General features: G+C 52.5%; 1 protein-coding gene across 1 annotated transcript; it reads right to left on the bottom strand.

Annotated features, from left to right (window-relative positions):
* Positions 1-1,479: 1,479 nt before the first annotated feature.
* Positions 1,480-21,767, bottom strand: Lipe (lipase E, hormone sensitive type). The gene is given in 13 exon segments (XM_059279919.1): positions 1,480-1,742; positions 2,074-2,513; positions 4,977-5,153; positions 5,280-5,507; positions 6,242-6,533; positions 6,649-6,834; positions 7,048-7,193; positions 7,302-7,364; positions 7,367-7,393; position 9,337; positions 9,856-10,391; positions 18,708-18,869; positions 20,627-21,767. Coding segments are annotated over 13 exon segments (3,375 nt in total). The 5' UTR covers positions 21,531-21,767; the 3' UTR covers positions 1,480-1,529.

Below are 21,767 nucleotides of genomic sequence, written 5' to 3'. Positions count from 1 at the left end.
GTCATGGACCACTCCCTCCTTCTGGAAACTTCCTTTACAGCCTCTTCTCTCCTGCCTCCCTTCTTCTCCAGCTGATCCTCAGAACATTGCAACAGGGGCTTCTCATGACCCCTTCCTTTATTGTGGGCCATAAGCTTCAGGGCTCTGTCTGTTCTGGCCTCTTCCAATCCTACCTTGCCTATTCTTTCAAGAATGATCCTAGTTTTTGGGCTCCAGCTAGAGTGAAACACATACCCCTCTCCAGTCTCCTGGATGCCTCCCTGAAGTGTCTCACGGAACCACCTCTGAGCATCCCCTGGCCCCCAGTCCTCTTCGCCGCACTTGAGCTCCCTCCTGGTCAACAGGCTGCCTCACTGTCCACTCGCTTTATGGCTAGACCCTCAGAGTCATGCTTGCATCTTTGCTCTGTTTTAATCCAATCCCTACCTCAACTGTTTTACTCATGCAACCTCATTGCTGGCTCTGGGATGCTCCTACCCTCATGGCCTCTACTCCAGCCCAGACCTTGCCTTAACTTGTCCCCAAGCCTCTCCTTTGCCTCCAGGGTTCCAGTCCATCCCCAATGCCTTAGCATATTCCTCAGCACTTTGACCCTCATGAGGATCCTAGCTGCTCTTCAGCTGTTACATACAATTTCCTGGTATGGAAGAAGCCTCGATCACTACTTACTGTCATGGCTCTCTGCCTAGCAAGTTTGTGCTCCTATTTTTTTTTTTTTTAATTATGTGTGTGTTTTGTCTGCATGTCGTCTGTGCACCATATGCATACCTGGTGCCCTGTGGAGCATCTATGAGCTCCCACATGGGTTCTGTGAATTGAACCCGGGTTCTCTGGAAAAGCATTTAGTGCTCTTTCTTAACCACTGAGCCAGCTCTCCAGGCCTGTGCTTTTTTAAGGCCAAGTCCTTCTCTTCTGTGAAACCTTCTCTGACCATCATTGCACAGACTCCCTGAACCACGGATCAGTAGCCCTAGGAGCAGGCCTTGGGTTTAAATTGCCTCACTAGACTCAAGGTCTACCAGGGGGCAGGCCCCTGAGGCTTTAAGGACTATCTCAGGCAGGTAGAACTTGCATCTTAAGTGGTTTTGGTTGCAAGCAAAGCTAGTCCCGGTCCACAAATCCTAGTTTCCCCCTTTAGCAGACGATTGAACCCAGTGCTGCCACCTGCTGGTCAAACACATTCCCTATTTTTAAAAAGGCCTAACTAATTAAATAGCTTTTATTTACAAAAGACAAAACCGACTAGCCATGGTCGGTCACAACAGCAATAGAAGGCAGTGGTGGAGTGAAGATCCAGCTGTCTTGGTGGCAGGTGTGTGTGCGTCCCCCTCTCCCAGGCTCGGCTTTCGGTCCCCACCCCGCCCCACTTACGGTCCCAAATTAAGGCACAGCCCGCCCCCTCCCGCCCAGCCTGACCAAGGGGCCCCGCTGGGCCTAGAGCCCGTCCCGGAGCGCACTCATCACGGAGGCCCGCGCAGATGGGAGCAAGAGGTCTTTTAGTGCCGCCCCCCGCCGTCCCCAGCTCCGGCTCAGCTCAGCGGTGCGGCAGGCGGGGTGAGGACGAGCCGGATGCGCTGCACGCACAACTCCGTGGCCTGCCGGGTCTCGCGGCACAGCGCCGCCAGGCTCAAGAAGCCATGCGGCAGGTCCTCTACCACATTCAGCGTCACGGGCTGGCCCAGGTCGCGCAGCCGCCGTGCGAACATGACCGAGTCGTCCAGCATCGGGTCCAGAGCGCACGCCTGGAGAGAGTGAGGGTCAGAGTAGGAGGGAAGGTTAAGCACGTGGACACGGATATGGAGTGGACAGAGGCCGGGCGTGGGGAATGAGGAGTCGGGGAGAGAGTGGGCGGAAAGGGAAACAGGAGGAAATGAGGTTAACTGAATCCCCAACCTTTACCCAGCCCTGCCCCTATCTTTTCCACCCGCCCAAACCTCGTACCCAATAAAAGTACAAGACAACAGATTCCCTGGTTTGCCCAGCTACCGGGGCACTTGCTAGTTCTTTTCCCCAGGGCACCCATGTCCCACCCCCACCACCCTCCAGCAGCACCCTGCCCGGCCTTGTTCTCACCACAAGGTGCACAGGCGGCAGGGTCTTCAGCATGCTGTCAGGGGCCAGCAGAGGAGACATGAAGGGGTTCTTGACAATGGGTGACGAGTAGAGGGGCATGTGGAGGATACCCTGGCTTGAGCGCCTGGGGTGGAAACCCTCAGGGAACGCAGCGCGCACTCGGGGGGCTCTGTCCATGGTGCCCACATCATCTTTGGCTTCATCCTCTTCGTGGAAATTCTCAGGCCTCAGAAAAAAGTTGACATCGGAGGGTGTGGAGGGGCCAAGTGTCTCCATTGACATCGACATCTCGGGGGTGTCTGATGTCTCTGAGTTGCCTTTAAAGCTCAAGTCCTTTATTGTCAGGGTCTTCAGGGTATCTGTACCCAGCAAGCCCTCGGGCTGGGCCAGGGCTGCTTCAGACACACTCCTGCGCATTGACTCCGTGGGGCGCACGACCTCTGTAGGAAGGGCAAAGACAGAGGCTGCCTGAGGCCAGAAGATAAGTCTGGCAGTGAGCAGGGTGTTCGGATGGCAGATAGGGTAGGTCAGTAGAAGGAGAGTGGTCTGTGTGGGGAGGTCCAGGACATCCCCCTCCCCACAGACTCTAGGGTGAGTGTGGGTGGGGAGTTTGTGTCCAGGATTGCAATTGGAAAGCTGGTAGTCTTGGAGATGGGGCTGTGTTGTAGGGCAGGGTGTGCATGTATAGACTGGGAAGTGCAAATCAGTTGACTTCTGGGAGCTTCCATCCTTCCCTCTGTATAAATGATATATAGTTCTTAGCTTCTAAGTTATAAGAATATAAGAATTCAGAGGGATAAGATAGGAATAACTATCATTTCCTCCAGAGGGATCATGATGCATCAGGATTTTTTTGTGTCTGTGCTTCTGGGGATAGAACCCAGAGCTTTGCACATGCCAACTCCCAGCCCCTCACAGGTGGGTTCTAGGCAGATGCTCCACTGCAGAGCTGGTTTTTACATCTCCTGGCGGGCATTAAGGTTTGACTGCCAGGCAGCATGCTCTGCTGTAGCTGCCTCTGGACTCCCCAGCAGGAGGTTCAGCCAGCCTTTTATGACCACTTGACCAAGGGGCATGAATGAACTCACATAGCTGGACGGGGGCTTCTCTTTACAGGCAGCTAACAGTCTTCAGGGTGTGTTACTCTCCCAGAGAGCTTGCATCTATAGCCAGGTGGATCTGCTCTCCAAAATGTCTTTCATGTCTCCATTTTATCCCTTTCCACTGAGCAAACAGGCAAGCAAGTGCCCAGATGATGTGTGTCTAGCCCACATGGTACAGACATCTTGGAGGCACTGGGCCTCCAGCCTGTTAATTTAATTGGATCTTCACTGCTTCTTGTTTTACGGCTTATGCTGTTTTATTTCGGACAGTGCTGCTCTGTAGCCCTGGCTTGCCCAAAATGGGATCCTCCTGCTTCAGTGATGCAGCACTACACATGGTCCTACCTTTCAGTTCCTACAACTTGCCTTTATCAACCTATGAGGGCAAAGTGCAGACCAATGTAAGAATAATCACTTAGGTGCTGTGTCACCCAGAGTCACTGGGACAAAACTGTAGACACAGGACATGGAATTCTAGTATGTTTTGAGAGCACCTGTGTGCCAGGCACTGTGTTGGCATTTGACACAATGTGGGTAGCAGTCCTCACTATGACTCCACAAGGCAGATAATCTCATACCCATTTCATGGAGTGACAAACTAAGGGTTATAGATGCTAATATTTGTCCATTAACCCAGCAGTGAGTGAGGCACTGATGGAGTGAGAAGCTGGGCTGGAGTGTGTGCCTCCCAGGACACCTTTTGGGGACCTTTCTCCTACAGAGAACCCCACCCCCAGGGCTCAGTGGTCCCTTGCCTCAAATTCAATTCCCTTTTAACTTGTGTGTGTGTCTGCATTTCCTGAAGATTCTAAAATTAGAACCTTAACTTACAGTAAAACACATGTGAACTGAAAAAATTTTGTGTGCGCATTTGTGTGTGTGTGTGTGTGTGTGTGTGTGTGTGAGAGAGAGAGAGAGAGAGAGACAGAGATAGAGACAGAGAGAGAGAGGGAGAGAGAGAGAGATATCACTCTCGGGTGTTACTCTTCAGGGCACCATCCACCTTGGGCTTTTCTTTATCTTTCTTACATTTTTATTGTGTGTGGGTGTGCACGTGTGGAGGTCAGATGACAACGTTTAGGAATAGGCTCTTGCCTTCCTCCATGTGACCCCTAGGATTGAACTCGGGTCAGGCTTAGCAGCAGGCACGAGTCACGTCAGCAGCCTCCACTGCCTTTCACTGCCTTTGCGCAGACTTGCACTCCAGTAAGTCCCAGGGACTCGCCTGACTCTGCCCACTCAGGGCTGTGATTACGGCATGCACCACCACAACTGGCTTTATATGGGTTTGGTCCAAAACCATATATATCAGGTTCTCATACTTGCCCAGCAGGCTCTTTGCTTCTTGAGACATTTCCCCAGCCCCCTGAAAAATGGGTTTGTTGTTGTTGAGATAGGGGTCTTTCTGTGTAGCTCTGGCTAGCCTGGAATGGGAACCAGGCTGGCCTCAAACTCACAGAGATCTTGTCTCTGCTTCCCAAGTGCTGGGATTAAAAGTGTTCATCACTAAATCTGGCCATGAGAGAGTTGTTTTTTTTTTTTTTTTTTTTTTTTTTTTTTTTTTTTTTTTTTTTTTTGGGGGGGGGCAGTTCCTGGGATTGTGAAATCACTTGGGGGAAGCAGAGGTAAGTCTGGGAATTTTCTGGATGGCATCTGCTGGGGAAAACCCAGGGCTTGTCTTATTGTAGGGACAAGGACAGAGCCAGCCAGAAAGGTATTTTTGTAGCCCCATTGTGTCCTGGGGCTTTTGCTTTGTCTAGGCTATCCTGGCTAGGTGCCTTGGAATAAGCTCTAACTCACCTGCTGTGGGCAATGAAGTCTTTTGGGGCTTTCGTCCGCTTAGCTCCAGGAAGGAGTTGAGCCATGAGGAGGCACCCAGGCGCAGGTCTCTGAGGAATAGGGATGTGTCCCTCTGCACCAGCCCCATCATGCCCAGTGCCTTCTGGTCTGAGTCAGAGTGGTCCTCTGTCTCTGTACCTGCAGAATGAATGCATGTGGGAGGCTGAGTTGGTCTCTCTTTCTAGGTGCAGTTCTAACACCCAGAACTTGGGGTATCTGAGGCATGTAGGCATCCAGCTGCCATGCTGAGGGTATGGATCTTACCTGAATAGGCGCTGACACACTTAGAGAGTACGCTCAGTGGTAGAAGTGGGTCCATGAGGCTCAGAAGACGAGAGGGAGAGGCAGAGGGCTGTAGGGTGGTGACTGGGTAGGCTGCCATGATGCCATCTGGCACCCTCACTCCGTAGGCTGCTGCCCGAAGGGACACAGTGATGCAGAGGTTCCCGCCTGCACTGTCTCCTGCAAGGCATATCCGCTCTCCTGTTGAACCTATTGTGGGGAGAAGGGTCCGGTCATAGCCTGCACGACCTGGGAGAGCTGGGCTCTCAGGTGGGGTAAGTAATTCCTAAGATCAAGCCGAATGCTATTTTAGTTACTGGCAAGAAGAAGCATGGATTTGGATCCCACGTGGTACGTAGTGGTCAGAGGATAGAGACAAAGTGCGGGGAAGCTGGGGAGCCTGAGGGGCAGCAGCAAGGGCAGGTGGTGTGAAGGGGAGCTCAGAGCAGTTTCCCCAAGACAAGGACATCAGGAGTTGGGAAACCGAAGGTCAGGGGGGTTCAGGCTGGGTACAGCCATGCTCTGCTTTGTGCCCTGGTGTCTTCCTGAGATGTTGGCATTCCAAGGGGAGGTGTGAGGACCTGGCAAATAGGGTAGGCATGTGAACCAGCAGACTGGCAGTTCAGGAGAGCAGGAGGTGGGCAGCTGGGGAAGACAGGAGACAGGAGAGGAGGGACCAGAAATGAAGGCTGGAATAAGGAAGCAGGAGGCAGAGATGACGTGGCCAAGATGGGAGATGGGCAGCAATGGGGCTAGCCCATAGCAGGGAGGAGGCAGATGGAGGGAAGGTGGGCTGGGAGAGATGAGGCTGAGGCTTTAGGACCTAGGGACTTAGTGCCTCTGCAGGACAGGCCTGCAGGACAGGCCAGGGGTTGAAGAAGGGTGGTCAGGGCAAGGATGGGGGCACGGGGTAGAATCTGTGAAAGCAAGGACCTGGGTCTTACCGAGCAGGTCACAGTGCTTGACAGCCCAGCAGTAGGCAAAAAAGCACTCTTCCAGCGCTCTGGGGAAGGGGGCCTCAGGGGCCAGGGAGTAGTCGATGGAGATGATGGGGACACCTAGCTCCTGGGCCCAGTTCTTGAGGTAGGGCTCATGGGATTTGGAGGTCTGTGCCACAAAGCCACCACCATGGATGTGGACTACTAGGGCCCGTGAGCGGGGTGCTTGCTGGGGCCTTGGGCGCAGCTCCAGGCGTGGGCCCTCAGATTTCACCAGGCTGTTGAGCATCTTGCTGTCCTGGTGGTGAGGAGGGAGGAGGGTGGTCTGTCAGGGCCTTCTTTGACCCAGGGGGTAGGATTGGGGGTTCAGGGTGCTGAGCTGACGCTGCCACTGTCTGGGGCCAGGGGCTTACCTGTCCTTCCCGCAGGTCATAGGAGATGAGCCTGGCTAGCACAGGCCCTGGGCCCGTGTGTGCCAAGGGAGGTGAGATGGTAACTGTGAGCTTGGGGTCAGAGGTTAGCGGCATCTCAAAGGCCTCAGGTGGCAGGCTGAGCAGGCGGCTTACCCTCACAGTGGTTGATGCCATGTTAGCCAGGGACTGGGGAGGAACAGAAGGGATGCTAGGGAAGGGTTATGGAGGTGGTGGGGGTACATACCACATTCTTCCTGTCCCTAGCCCAGTCTTTCCTCTTATGTGCTATCCTTGGACCCCGGGCCCTGGAGTGACCGGCAGTGACTTCACTGGATGTCTGGGACTCAGAATCTCCATCTGTAAGCATGCTGGAGGCTCTCACCCTGCCCCCCAGCTCACCGACAACACCTCAATCTCAGTGATGTTCCAGAAGGCTTTCCAGAAGTGCACATCCAGGTTCTGTATGATCCGTTCAAACTCAGCCCCACGCAACTCTGGGTCTATGGCGAATCGGCCACCAGTGAAGAGGGAACTGGCAGTCACACCTGGGGGTCAAGAGGGGTGTCAAGGAACCCTGGTGGAGACCAGGCTACTCGGTTGGGTTGGGAAAGGGGGACAGGAGAGGATGTGGGTAGGGCCCGGCCACCACTCACTGAGGCCTGTCTCGTTCCGTTTGTAGTGTTCCCCGAAGGACACCAGCCCCGATGGAGAGAGTCCTGCAGGAACGGCCGGATGGCAGGCGTGACTGTGAAGGGATGCCTGTGTCACCCAACCACCCCAGGAGACGGATGAGGATGGGGCACCAGGTGGGACAGAGACAGGAGTGGGCACATACATTTAGCAAGCTTTTAATGTGTTCCTATGGTGTGCTGGTAGGCATCACCCTGGGCCCCTTCATAGACCTGGTATCTTCAAAAGGGAAGGAGATGATGAACAAATAAAGACATGTGCAGGGTAGATGTCTAAATCAACTAATGATCTGAAGAAAGGCACTAGGTGGATGGGCTGCTGTGATGACCATGGGCCAGGCTACCCGCCCAGGCCGAGAGCAGGGGTCTGAATGAGGAGAGGCCAGAGCAAGTGCAGAAGCTGAAGATGCAGTGGCACACATGGGTAGCAAGGGAAAGGAGGCATACTGAAGGGGAGCATGGGGCAGAGAACACAGTGGTGTGCCTGGAGCAGAGTAGGCCAGGAACAAGAGCAAGGGAGGTCCTAGAGGCAAAGAAGACTCTTCTAGGGCCCAGGCTGAGGGACTGGGGAGTACGAACACACGGGAACTTCCTGAAGTCAGAAAGAACAAAGGGTTGAGGCAGACAGTTGGGGCTGGGCACAGGGCAAGTGAAAGCCAGAAATGGGGAAATGACCCAAGACAGGTAGAGAGAACTTGGGGAGATCAGCTGAGGCCTAGACAGGGATAGATGGCTGTCAGGGAAGACACCTGGCAGGTGGCAGAGGGGAGGACAAACAGGAAGACAATGAGAACAGCAGAGGAGACTCAGCCTCAGGAGGCTAAGGCAAGGAGTTAGCAGAGTTCTTGTTCACTCTGAAAACTGTTCCACAACATGTGGGCTTTGGGAGGGAACAGGGACTGAGCAGCCTCATCTGAGATCTAGGGGCTCTGCCTTCCCGGAAGTTGACATTTTAGAGGGCGATGCAGTCTTGCGCTCTAGCAGAGCTGGGTCCTCAGGAGCTGGCAGGTGGCCCAGGCCGTGCTCTTGGCCAGGGACCCAGTAGGCCAAAGAGCAAGGAGCTCCTGGCCTTTGTGGCTAGGACACTGATTCAGGCAGCCTGGCATTTCTTATTTCCAGTGTTGATGCCAGGGCACGAAAGCAGGGAGATGGCTGGCTATGCTGGCCAGATCAGTGTTTGTAGGTTTATTCGGGTGAGGGGAGAACCCCAGAAATAATTGTGTTGGGCTGCTCAGGCCCAGGAAGCCTGGCATGGTAGACAGGGACAGGGAAGCTGAAAGAGTGGTGGGCTCATCTCTTGGTGAAGTGAGAGGAGGCCCTGAGAGGGCAGAAGGACCAAAGCATCACATAGCTCCTGGAATCCTTGCTGAGGTTCCTTCATACAGCTGGTTGGGGCTGCCTGGAGCTAGCATGACCCCAGACAGGGGCAACTTAGGCCTCTATTCTGATTTTAGTGTTCTATGTTCCCCAGTTTTCTAGTCCCCACATCCATTATTTAGTTATTTATTTTTGAGACAGGGTCTTTCTGTGTAGCCTTGGCTTGCCTAGTACATATGATGTAGCTCAGGCTAGCCTCTATCTTTAAATAATTCTGAGGGTATTAGATTGCCTCACTTTCCATGTGGTGACAGGCTGCATCTCTCTGAGGTGGTTTGGGATGGGCAAAAGGTAGGAGAAGGCCCACAGCTAGGGTCAGAATGTCTAGTTCAGGGAAGAGATTAACTACAATCAGGTCTTCGTTGTCACCAACTCTGATGGATGTGTTGGTCCTGTCCTACAGGCTGCCTAGAAATCACGTGGTTTCTATAGTGACAAAGCCCAGGTGCCAATCTGCTATCTGTGGGCTGGCACCTTCTTCCATCTGGTCCAGAATTCCAGGTGCACTCACACAGAATGGACCTCTGAGATCAATACTGATTACCCTCCTAGGCGCTCAGACTCAAATGAACCTCAGGGTTCAGTGGGCTGGAGATACAGCTCAATGGTGTGCTCACCTAACACTTGTAAGGCTCTAAGTTCAATCCATAAGACTTGAAGGAAAAAGAAAAAGAGCAAATGAACCTCTTCTTCCCCCCACCTTTTGATGGGTTGAAGCTCTGGCCTCATGCATGTTTGACAAGTGTTTTATCACCGAGTTGTGGCCCCAGCCTTCTTGTTACTTTTGAGACAGGGTCTCCCTAAGTTACCAAGGTTGGCCTTCATCTCACTCTGTAAGCTCAGCCAGGCCTTGGACTTGCAATCCTCCTGCCTCAGCTTCCCGAGTAGCTGGGATGTAACAGGCCTGAGTTACCAGATCCAGCTGGTGAAGAGGGTTTCTGATACATGGTAGGTCTATCTAGTCGTGGCTCATGAGCTGGAGACCTTGGAGTCCAGCTCTGAGTTCCTGCCAACTCTCCCTGCCAATCTGTGCTCTGATTTCTGAATCCAGGAACTCTGATGGCTGTGACTCTACTTCAAGGACAGGTTACCAGCCACCAGTGCCTTCACTGTGAGTCCAGACATGGGGCAAGGGACTCACCTGGAAGCCCAGGCAGCGGCCATAGAAGCAGCCTTTATGCAGAGTGACATACTCTTGCAGGAAGTCAGCGGTAAGTCCTTCATCACCCTCAAAGAAGAGCACCCCTGGTCGGTTGATAGCCAGCAGGCGCTGAGCGTAGTAGGCCAGGGCACGGAGCTGGGTGAGAGCAGCCAGATAGGCCTCCAGTTCTGCTAGGTTGTGGCTGGCACGGAAAAAGATACTTCGGCGATTGGAGGCCACATAGCGGGATTTGTGTAGTAGGTGTGCTAGGCAGCAACGGGCTGTGTGCACCAAGCTACGGTATCCATTGGCTGGTGTCTCTGTGTCCAGGTCAAAATGGTGTGCCACACCCAGCAAGTGGCCTAGGGTTGGCTCCAGCCCCAGTGCCTGTTCTCGAACACCTGCAAAGACATTGGACAGCCGCCGAGCTGTCTCTCCGGGGCCCTGGCTTGAGAAGAAGGCCATGTTGTCTTCTGCAAGTGTCACCAGCGACTGTGTCATTGTGCGGAGATCCATGCTGTGTGAGAATGCCGAGGCTGTGGGGAGATGGGAAGGTCTGGGATTACCCTTGCTATGTCAGGCCCGGGAGTCCAGGTCCTACCTTTCTTCCCTCAGGCCCAAGTATTGAAACCTAGGACCATCCTTGCTTCGATCCAGGAGTGCAAAGCTGTAGCCTCCTCCTTCAAGGCTCAGGGGTCTATTCCAAACCTCCTAGAGATTCAGGGACCTTCCATTATCTTCTCTTTCACAGCTAAGATTTTTATCTCCTTGTCTTCCAGAGGTCTGGGGCCTCATTCTCTTTCTGCCTAGCTGCTGGGAGTTGAAACTCTGACTTTTCCCTGTTCTACCCTCTCCTCCCCGGACCTAGGACTCCAGTCTCCTAAGCCCCAGAGGACTTGGTTCACCAGTGCTGCTCTCTACCCCAGAAGCCGGCCCACCCTCTTCCTCTTCCTTCCAGGTATTCAATGGTGAACTCTATCTTTGTTTACTCTCTTTAGACTTGTCCTTCTTGTTCCAGGAAATCTGGATGCCCAACGGTTCCCTTTCTCAAGACCCACGTGCTCAAGCCCCATCTCCGTTCCTTTTCAGTCTCCTGGTGTTGCCCACAAGCCCTTCCCTCCTAACAGTGATGGGGATGTTATTCCCCAGTCCAGCCATTACTGTCTCCTAGGACCTCCCTCCACACCTAGCCCTCCTTTTGAGCCCCAACCATAATCCAGCGTTTCTGCACCAAGAACTCACTCCTGGTTACTCCAGCCTGCCTGTAGAATCCCCTACAAACTCCAACTCCCTCTTTGTTTCTCTGTGGGGGTCTCAAACTCAACATCCCTTCTCTAGATGGTTGCCTGGCTTTCAGCCTTGGCCACCTGTCTTAGATCGCATTGTCTCACTCTCCTGCCTGAAACAGCAGTTCAAATAGCCAATACTGATCACTAGTCAAGCCCATGCTAAGGTTCACCCCAAAGATCCAGAATAGTTCAGATCTCTATTACTGCCAGCATCCCCTTTTACAGGAGGGCAAGCTGAGGCTCAGTAAGAAGCTGGAGGTTGTACGGATAATGGCAGAGCCCATTTAACCCCGATTTCTAGGTCCAGAGTTCCTATATGGGCATGGCTCCTCCTAGGGCTCTCAAAGCTCAGCTTCTGTCCCTCAGAACCCAGCTCCATGCTTTGCTCAGCTTCCCAGTCAGGGTCTCCTCTGATCTCCCTCCAGAGTCTGTGTTATCTAGCACATCTTGGAGAAGTTGCCCTTGACCCTTTGGTGAGGACATTACAACCTTCCCAAGTGATTCTTTCCCTCCGGAAGCCTAGGGCCCTGCCTGGCTCCTGGGTTTGCAACCTGTTGTTTCCATAGAAGACAATGTCTCCTCTCCCTTCCAGATCCTGGGTTCTGGCGGCAGCAGCCATTTCTGTCTCTCAGCTGGCCCTGCACTCACCCTCCCTGGCCTCTTCGGACTGGAGCTCCCCAAGCTGGCACAGCAGGTCTGTGGCTAGTGCCAGTAGCAGCCTGTGGCGATAAAGTGGGGGAGGGACCAGCCTAGTCAGGGTGTGGCCATTTGATTCACCTCCCATCCAGAATGGATAGTGAGAACCACATGTTGTAAACGGAGCCCAGAGTTCAACTCCTTACCCCTCCTGCCTGCTTGCTTCTCTAGCTCAACAGAGAGTCCTCGTGCCAGGTTCCTCTTCCTTAGAAGCCTGAAGTCCCAGCCCTGCAGCCCCTCCTTGCTTAGACCCCGGAGCTGTGCCCCAGTTCCTCCTTGTTGAGAGGGCTTAGCCCCCAGCCTCTCCTCCCTCAGACTCCCTCATCCAGTCCCAGTCTTCTCCCCTAGGACCCAGGAGTCCCAGCCTTAATCCTGAACACACTGTCCCTTCTCACCTAGCCAAAATGCCCTCCCTCTCTCCCAAGTGCATTCAGGGAGCCAAAGGCTCAGTGATGTCAGTTCCCACCCCCTAGACTGGCCCTGGCACAGATGTCCCCAGCTGTTAGGGAAAAAGAGGTGGCTAGCCCTGCTCTCCCTCCTGGGAGGACAAAGGCCGATTAAGGGCAATACCAAACTCAGCCAGGGGCTGAGTCACAGGCCCTACTGTGTGGTATTCCTACACGGACATCCTTGGTTTACCTCCTAACTTCCACAGCCTACCCTGCTGTGACAGTCAACTCCATGTTACATTATGGGGAAACCAAGGCTCTTTTTTCCCCAAGGTCTTCCACATGCTCCTTCCCCAGCCAGCTCTTTCTCACCCTCAGGCCTCAACTGGAAGTGGTCCCTACCTTGTTTCTCCCCATCTCTCAAGTCCACCCTCACTTACCCCCTAGGGCTTATTTCTGCTCTAGCATGTACACAATGTGCAGTCATCCCTTTACTTGTTTTTATGTCTGTCTCCACTAGGACAGAAACAGATTTTTATGGAGGCGCAGAGCTCATAAAGTGAAATATGGCTACTTAGGAAGAACATGAAATTACAAAAAATAAAAAAAATCAGGTGTCGGGCTTTTGAAAGAGCCTGTTGCGCCGGGCGGTGGTGGCGCACGCCTTTAATCCCAGCACTCGGGAGGCAGAGGCAGGCGGATCTCTGTGAGTTCGAGGCCAGCCTGGGCTACCAAGTGAGTCCCAGGAAAGGCGCAAAGCTACACAGAGAAACCCTGTCTCGAAAAACCAAAAAAAAAAAAAAAAAAAAAAGAAAAAAAAAAAAAAAAGAGCCTGTTGCAAACGAGAGGCTCTGAGGCTTCAGCAACATTTGTCTGGCTGTGGGTGAGTCCCCAGTCTCTGTCCCTGGACTGTCATCGTGATGAAGGAGAGGGTGGCCCCGAGGCCTAGCACACTCCAGCAAGTCTGTGAAGGGAGGAGGGCATGAAGGGTAGAGTGAGGACCAAAGGTAATGGCTGGGCACTTGGGAGAGAGCTGTACCTTCCCAGGACCAGCAAACAGACAAACGGACCAGAGCCTCGGGGGCCAGTTAAGGGAAGCAACAGTTATGGTGGGATACTGGCCCAGGTCACTTGCTGGTTAAGTGCTGGTGTGACTTCCTCATCTGGAAACTGTGCTGGGCCAGTTTGCTCATCAGGGTGGAACCCAGATACTCTCATGTGCTAAGCATGTGCTACTACTGAGCTACATGCCCAGCTCAGGGAGGTATTGCATGTGCATGCATGGTTCATTCTGTGGGCTCCCTCAGCTCAGCCTTGCTGAGATAGTGTGTTTAGATCTTTCTTACTGCACTCCTTGTCACTATCCTAAACAGTGTATGGCTTCCTAATCAGATTATTTGCTTTGTCTCCCCATGAGACCCTAGGCATCTGGAGTTCAGGGCCTTGTCTGTTGTGTTCAGCTCTTAGCCAGGGCAATTTCCCACTTTCTAAACCTAGCTTCATCTGCTTCCCACACTGGGTACCTTGTATCTGCCAATTTGCCTTTCTGCCACAGCTCACCCTACGACTCTCCCCCCGACCCCAACATGTGAGGAATGCGGGGTTGGGATACTTATTGAAGAACGCTTTTGGAAGAACAAGTGACTTGGATGAAGCAGCAGGGAAAGGGCTGGATCCCTAAGCCATTGTGACTTTGGGGCCCTGCTCTTTGCCCCACTCATGGTAGCTCCCTGAAGACTGGGCTGGCTAGGGCCAGGAGGGATATTGGGATTGCTAGAATCCTAGGCAGAGGGCACTGGGATAAGGGCATACCCAATGGTGCCATGGGTGAGCATGGCAGGAATGGGGCAAAGGGTAGGGCTGAGGGGGGCATGGCAGTGGGGGAGAGGTACCTAGACAACTAGGTCCCAGCCCTTTGCCCTGGGAGATGTTTTTCTCTTTTGGTTCTGGGAATCAAACTTGTCCATGCTAGACAAACGTTCTGCCATTGAAGCATGTTCCCAGCTCCTCCAGCTTTCTGCCCTGAAAAGCCGCTTGTCAGCTGTGTCAGGCCTGGACTTTGGTTCCAGGGGATGAACCCTGCCTCCCCCTGCTGTACTGTATCACCCTCACCTGGCAAGAAACTTCCATGTTTCTTCATATACCTGAAATATGTGTGTTTGTATGCAAGTGTTGTGACCTATGTGTGTTTATTGGCCTGCAAGTGTATGCTTTTGTCCTGGATTTTCAGCTTGTATGGGGATGTGTTCATGTTTTTAAGAATCCATGGAGGCTGGAGATATGGCTCAGAGGTTAAGAGCACCGACTGCTCTTCCAGAGGTCCTGAGTTCAATTCCCAGCACCCACATGGTGGCTCATAACCATCTGTAATGAGATCTGGCACCTCTTCTGTATACATAATAAATGAATAAGTCTTAAAAAATATTAAAAAAAAAAAAGAATCCATGGACTGGAGATGGAGCTCGGTTGGTGGAGTGCTTGCCCACCTTGTGCAAACCCTGGATTTAGTCCCCAATACCATATAGACTGTGTGTGGGGGTGCATACTTGTAATCCCAGCTCTGTGGAGGTAGAAGCAAGAGGATCTGATGTCATTTTGGAATACATAGTGAGTTCAAAGCCAGCCTGGGATATATAGGACACCCTGCCTCCAAAACAAAACAAAACAAAAAATAAGAATAAAAACAACAAAAAGAATCTATATACATGTTTGGGTGTGTCATGGTGTATACGTGTGTTGAGAACAGAAATCACTATTTGCTCAAGCAGAGACTTAAGGTGTTATCATGCCCATCTCCCTCACCTATCCATCCATCTTCGCCATCACCCAGGCCTGTCCCACCTATGTCTTATGGACCTCAAAACTTGGCATGTCCCCACCCTCTGCCTCCCCCTGCTGCACTGTATCACCCTCACTTGGCATGTCCCCACCTCCCCTGCCTCCCCCGGCCACACTGTATCCTGCTCACTTGGATGATTGTGAAGCTCTCTGTGTGCCTCTGATTTAAGTCTGTTCCCTGCAAAGCATCCAGAGGATCTTTTGAAAACACGAATCTGATCACTCCTTCCTCTCAGGATAAAGCCTCCCAACCCAATCTAGAGCCCACCCTCCTGCCTCAGGCTCCTGTTGCCAGCCTCCCTCCAACCATACGCTGCTCCTTCCAGCATCAATGGTTTTTTGTGTGCTTGTTTTGTTTTTCCAGACACGGTTTCCCTGTGCAGTCCTGGCTGTCTTGGTACTTGCTCTGTAGACCAGGCTGCCCTGGAACTCACAGAGCTCTCCCTGCTTCTTCCTCCCGAGTACTGGGATTAGAGGCATGTGCCACCACCGCCCGGCTAGCATCAAGGTTTTTTGCTCATGCTGCTCTCTGTTTTACCTACTTTCCTTGTTCAGCAGTTAATTCTTGTCCATCCATGAGTCTGACATCACCTCCTTGGAAAAGCTTCCCATAATCATTTTCTCAGAATTTTCTCTTTTTGAAGACAGGATACATTTTCTCATGTATTCCAGGCTGGCCTCAGACTATGCAGTCAAGGATGACCCTAAACTTCTTTCTGATCCTCCTGCCTCCACCAATCTACTTCTGAATCCTGGGCACATGCCACCAGGCCTAATTGATGTGGTCCTGGAGATAGACCCTAGGGCTTTGTGCATGCTGGACAAGTACTCTAGTAACTCAGCTACATCCCTGGCTCCAAGATTTTTCCTTTTATTGTATTTATCACACTGACTTGTTTACAACAGGCTTTTTTTTTGTTTTGTTTTTGTTTTTCAAGACAGGGTTCCTCTGTGTAGCTTTGCGCCTTTCCTGGGACTCACTTGGTAGCCCAGGCTGGCCTCGAACTCACAGAGATCCTCCTGGCTCTGCCTCCCGAGTGCTGGGATTAAAGGCGTGCGCCGCCACCACTGCCCGGCTCAACAGGCTTTTTAAAGTGGGTGGGTGGGAGAGGTTGAGAGTCTCACTCTAGTCTTGACTGACCTGCAACTCACTACATATCCAGGCTGGCCTTGAACTAATGGTGATCCCCCTGACTCAGCGTCTCAGGTACTGGGATCAGAGGTGTGTGCCACATGCCTGGCAACACCAATAGTCTTATTAATATTTGTGTCCCCAGCTCTACTGAGTCTGTCCTGCTAGTCACAGAATGCCTAGGTGTTGAGTGAAGGTCTGGAGATTAAATCTTTCTGATGAGAGCCTTTTAGATCCAGAATTAAGGTTGGGGCACACAACAGTTGTCAACTCCCACATTTCCTGTTCTGAGAAGGCTGAAGGTGTCTCTCTGCCTTTACTGGCCAGGTAAGGAAGCCCAGCTGGCTGAGTGCCTCTGTGTCATCATTTGGGAAATGGGCTGATCATAATGACAGCAGTCTCATCCAGTTACTGGCAAGATCACATGGATAAAAAGACTGCTCCAGCCAGTCAGGATATCCTTGGGGCAGGGGTGGGATCTGATTCACAGGTCTGAGGCCTGGCACCAGGAAGGGCCTCAAGGAAACGACAAGCAATTCACAGAGCTGAGCCTTTGCCTTTGTGAGTAGGTTTGACTGTGCAAGAGTCTTACTCAGGTAGATTCTTTCTGACTCCTCAGGACACTAAGGACAGCTTGGCTATTAATAGCCCCATGACACGCTTGGCACATTCCTTTCTTATCAATCTAATAAATATTTGAATGTCCATGTGTCTGGCATTCTAGGTAAACAAGGCAGACACAAGCCCACTCTTCGGGAGCTCAATGTCTAGTAGAGACAGTATACTCACATCCACCTCTCCCGGCTTATTGTGTGCCAAAGAACATGCATTGGAATCTTACAACAGTCTTACAGGTCAGGTACTGCTATCGTCATGCCTGCTCGGAGATCAGAAAACAAATCAGGGAAAGGAGCCTGTTGTTTATTCCTTCACAGATCGTAGCAATTTGGTGAAATGGCTCTCTAAGAAACAGGTTCCAACCTTGGTCTCAACAATTCTCTCTCATATAAACCCTCCTCATTCTCGCTAATTGGACTCCCAGAGATCCACCTGGGGCCTAGTCATGGATCTCTGCCTCCAGGTCCATCAGTAGTTGGATGAGGTTTCTAGCACGACAATTAGGGTGTTTGGCCATCCCATCACCAGAGTTGGCTGTTTGAAACCTGGGGCCTATGCAGGGTCCCTTGGCTCAGCATGGGAGGAGGGGACTGGACCTACCTGGACTGAGTCCACCAGGTTGATCTCAGTCTGTGGGGAAGGCTTTGCCCTGGAGGAGATTGGAATGGGGGGCGGGCTGGGGGGAAGGTGAGGGGGGCGGGAGGGGGGAGAACAAGGGAATCTGTGGCTGATATGTAGAACTGAATTGTATTGCAAAATAAAAATTAAAAAAAAAAAAAAAAAAAAAAAGAAACAGGTTCCAAATAATATCCTTGTTGTGGGACAAGAGGCTGTCTTTTGGCTCCAGCTTGAGTTCAAACCTGTCTTGGCCAGTATATCCACTCTAGAGTTGATTATAATGCTACCCTTGTTTACCAAGAAGATAGGGGGAATGATGAATTTGGGGTTACTGGGGCTGGGGAGCCATGTCAGTTTTTTGTTTTTGTTTTTTGTTTGTTTGTTTGTTTTTGTTGCCTGCACAGGAACCTCTCGCTGGGACTGATAAAGACGCATGGACTGCAGGTGGAGATGCATGGTGGAGCACTTGTTAGCATTCACCAGACCCTAGGTTTGGCTATAAGCAGCGCCGCAAAATAGACAAGACTCATAACTGAGCCAGGACTTAATGCCTGCTCTGACTGAGCCTTGCAACATCTTTTGCTGGTCTGCTACTGTTTCTCTAGGTCTAGGGAAGCTAGACAAGAGCCCTCTCATCTCCCTAGGGAAAGTGTGGAGGTGCAAAGTCAATTTAAAAGCTCTCTTTTTGGAAGTCATGAGGATCAGGAGCTTCGCCAAAGTGTTGCTGGGCTGACGAAGGTCGATCGCCACAGAGCAAACGGATGGATTGACTGAGAGTGGAAGAAGGGGCTGCGAGGAGGAGTTTTTCCAGTTACCAGGTACTCCTCCCACCTACCTTTCACAAGCCTGTACTCGTTCCTCATTTGGTAAAAGCGGCTAAAATCCTTCCCCATTATCCTCTTACGAGTGCAGAAGACATGAAAATCAGCGTTTGAATCATTTCCAAGGCCGAAAACACTTAGAGCGAAGCTGTTGCTCTTGGCCACACAGAGAGTAACGAACCCAAGCGGGAACCCTATTCCGACAGAGTCGCATTCCCAAGACCGCACTAGGATAGCCGGTAGCCCTCACGTCTGGGTGGGACATTCTACTCTCACATCACCCCCTTCTAATAATGGATGGTCTCCGCCCCCCCACGCCCCACGCAGGACGGCAGTGGGTCAGTCCACGGATCGCCCTCCCCCCTCCCCGCTGTGGAAGTGGGTCAGTCCACCCAGTCCCCCAGTGCCCCGCAGGATGTGCAGAGTTTGTTCCGAGCTGCTACCGGCTCACCTTTGACCTTGCCTTTTCGCCACCGCCTGCGACTGCGGTTCTTCGACCCTTCTTTGGCCTGCTTGGAGGCCTGGGCCCCCACGATCCCCGACTCCACGGCTGGCTCCATCAATTCTTTCCAGTCCCGGCGCGGGGCCCAATTCCAGCGGTCGAGTCCCTCCCCTAGAGTCAATCCTCATTACACACCACCGCCAGGCCCCCAAACCATCCAATCCCGGGCTTGCTCCTCGCTAGGCCCCGCCTCCAATGGGTGGGTCCGAAGGCCTTGGCCCGCCCATTCGCTCAAGTTAAGGGAACCGCAGCCAACCACAGCAACGACGACAAAAATGCAACCCCGGAGGCGGTGAAAAGTGTCCACAGAGCCGAAATAGGGAGGAGTGGCGCTAGAGTCACCCCGACAGAGAAGGAGCGTCGCTATCCCATTCACCTTTCCACGAACTTGACCCGCCCACCTGCCCCAGGAGTGGCAGGAACCTGCGGGCAGGGGGCGGGCCAGGCCCTCAGGCCACCTAAAGCGTGGGCGGGGCCGACTTGGGGGCGTGGCCGCGCTGGGTAGCCGTTAGGGAAGCCCCGCCTTTTCTCCGCGCCCCCCCACCCAGCCCCGTTTGTTCTTCCCTTGATTTTGAGAAGGGGGTCTGTACACTGTAGCTGAGGTTGGCTTGGAACCCACCATGTAGCCTAGGCTGGCCTTGACCTCTCAGCAAAACAACTGCTTCCAGTCAGACAGACTTTCTCTCACACATTCTCTCTCCCTGCTGGTTTTCATGGCTGTTGCTTGAGGTTTTTCCTCTCAGTCCTGTCTTCTTGCCCGGAATCAAAGGGATCGGGGAGGTGGGGTGGGAGTTGGGGAGAAGAGAACGTTCTGCGCCTGCCCAGCAGCTTGCGGCCGCAGGGTCGACCTAGTGAAAGGAGCCTCGGTTGAGGGAGCCCACATGCCGGGGGGGGGGGGGGGGGGGGGGGGAAAGGCGGGAAACGGAGCAAGCCCAAGGCTCGCTGCGTTCTGCTCAGCCGCTTCTGGGTCAGCGCATGCCAGAGGCGTCTGGAACCCCGGGGCAGTGTTTCTCCCGCCCTGGGAGAAGTACCCCTCGACTTTCTCACAGAGCGAGAAGCCGGCTCCCTGAGGTGAAGGACCGCCACTGCCCGCTCTCAGGACTGTGACTTTTCTGTCAGGACGGGGCCCTATGGCGTTACCTGTCATTGCTTCAGAGGAGCAGCAGGAAGAACGGAGCCTTGGCCGGCACCCTACCATGCCGTTTCCATTCAGCCTTGACTTGGCCACAGTCTTCGGCAGCCCTATCCAGCCTCCTCTCCTCAGCCATGAAACAGTCCTTCCAGGGCACTGAGCCCCTGTGGAAGGCACCTGGCTGGGGAGCGAGTGTTCCTGGCCGCAGATGCAAGACCTGCTGCTCTAAGCGCGCGCGTGCGCGAGGCTGGGAATGCCCCAATGTTGAGCTTGTCTACACCACTCCGAGAGGTGAGGCCCATACTGTGTCCTGTTGTTGCTTAGCTTGATGTCTGCCCAACGGTTAGTAATCCGCCATTTATTTATTTATGGACTCGTGAATGAATGCTGGTAGGAGGGTGGTTTATTTTACTTGACTCTTGAGTTAGGGCTCTTTCCTACCTCAGTTTGATTTCCTACAAATCTTTTTTTTTTTTTTTTTTTTTTGCGGGGGTTAGGGTGCTGTTTCCAAACTGCAGGGCCTTGTGTAAAAATCATTTTTATGCCTCAGCATCCCTCTCTACAGATTGGTGTGTGTGTGTGTGTGTGTGTGTGTGTGTGTGTGTGTGTGTGTTACTCTCTATTTAACACTATTGTTGAAAAATGACTCAAGTGTTATAACCCCAGATACAAAAAATTCTTAGCACGAATAAGTGACTGGCCCTGGAAGGCTCCAGTCTTCCAGGTTCAGACTCACCTGTGTCCCAGTAGTGTTTGTGATTCTGGAGACTAGCTTTCATCCCATGTGGTGATTTCCCGCCATATCCTGGCAGCTTTTCACAATCAGGTTTCTTTTTGAAGGGTAGTAGCATTTCCGGGATCACTGTCCCACTCTTTGGCTCTGAAAGATTTGAGTTTGAAGATGAACTCAGATGTTTCTCTGTGTCAGACACTGTAACCCAGTTAAAAAATGTCTTCCACTCATGGGCCGTGTGCTGTATGGATAGTTCATGTAGTCTTGTTAAAAACCCAGATTCCATCAAAGATCCCTGATTGGATTTGGCTTCTTGAACTAGAGGTGTTTGCTGGGTTGTAGGGTCTGACTGTTTAAGTCTCTCTTGGAATGAGGAGTAAGTCTCAGCAGGGGATTTCTTTTGGGGTCCAGGTGCAGCCTGGGTTGTAGATGTAGCCTCCACTTCATGTGGAGCTAGAGGTGGTTCTGCTGGTCCAGATCCTGTCATCTCCACATGTTCTTCTCTGAGTTGTGGTTCCTGTTGAGTTGTAGACACTTTTCCTGTCCCTGGTCCCCAGTGGGAGGTGGCTTCCTGTTGATCCAAGTGCACTTTCTGGCGGGGAGGTGATTGCTGTGGTGCAGGAGAGGCTAATGGGGCAAGGATTTTCTGGAGCAGAGCAGATCTTTGTGGAACTCTTGGTACCTGCTGGAATTCAGCTTCGTGTTGGACAGCGGGCTTCGGGGTATCAAATTCCTGCAGCATCTTTGCTCCTGGATGGTCTGTGAGGGTTGTTTCTGGCTCAGGATCTGGCTGGATTATAGATCTCTGCTGTGTCTCAAATTTCCATTCTGGCCTAGATGCTGAGGTAGAATCTGGCTCCGCAGTTGGTATTTCCCTTGTGAAAGAAGTTGGTCTCCTAGGCTTCATCCTTCTGCCCCTACCCCTCAGGCTTCCCTCTTCACAGATCTTTCATGATGGCATCTCCCTTTGGGCTCTAATCCTGCATCCTGGCATTCCTGGTCTTCCTTTATAGCTGCCCTGTTGGTTGATCACTGGCGCCCCCTGCCCCTTCGATTCTTGCCAAGTGATTACTCTGTGCCTCTTACTTAGGGAGAGGGATTAGGACTAAGTAGGAGGCTCATGTGCCCTCTACTGTATAACAAG

This window comes from Peromyscus eremicus, chromosome 1 (genome assembly GCF_949786415.1).
Source record: "Peromyscus eremicus chromosome 1, PerEre_H2_v1, whole genome shotgun sequence".
Taxonomy (NCBI): Eukaryota; Metazoa; Chordata; class Mammalia; order Rodentia; family Cricetidae; genus Peromyscus; species Peromyscus eremicus.
This window is presented reverse-complemented; position numbering and strand designations above follow the sequence as displayed.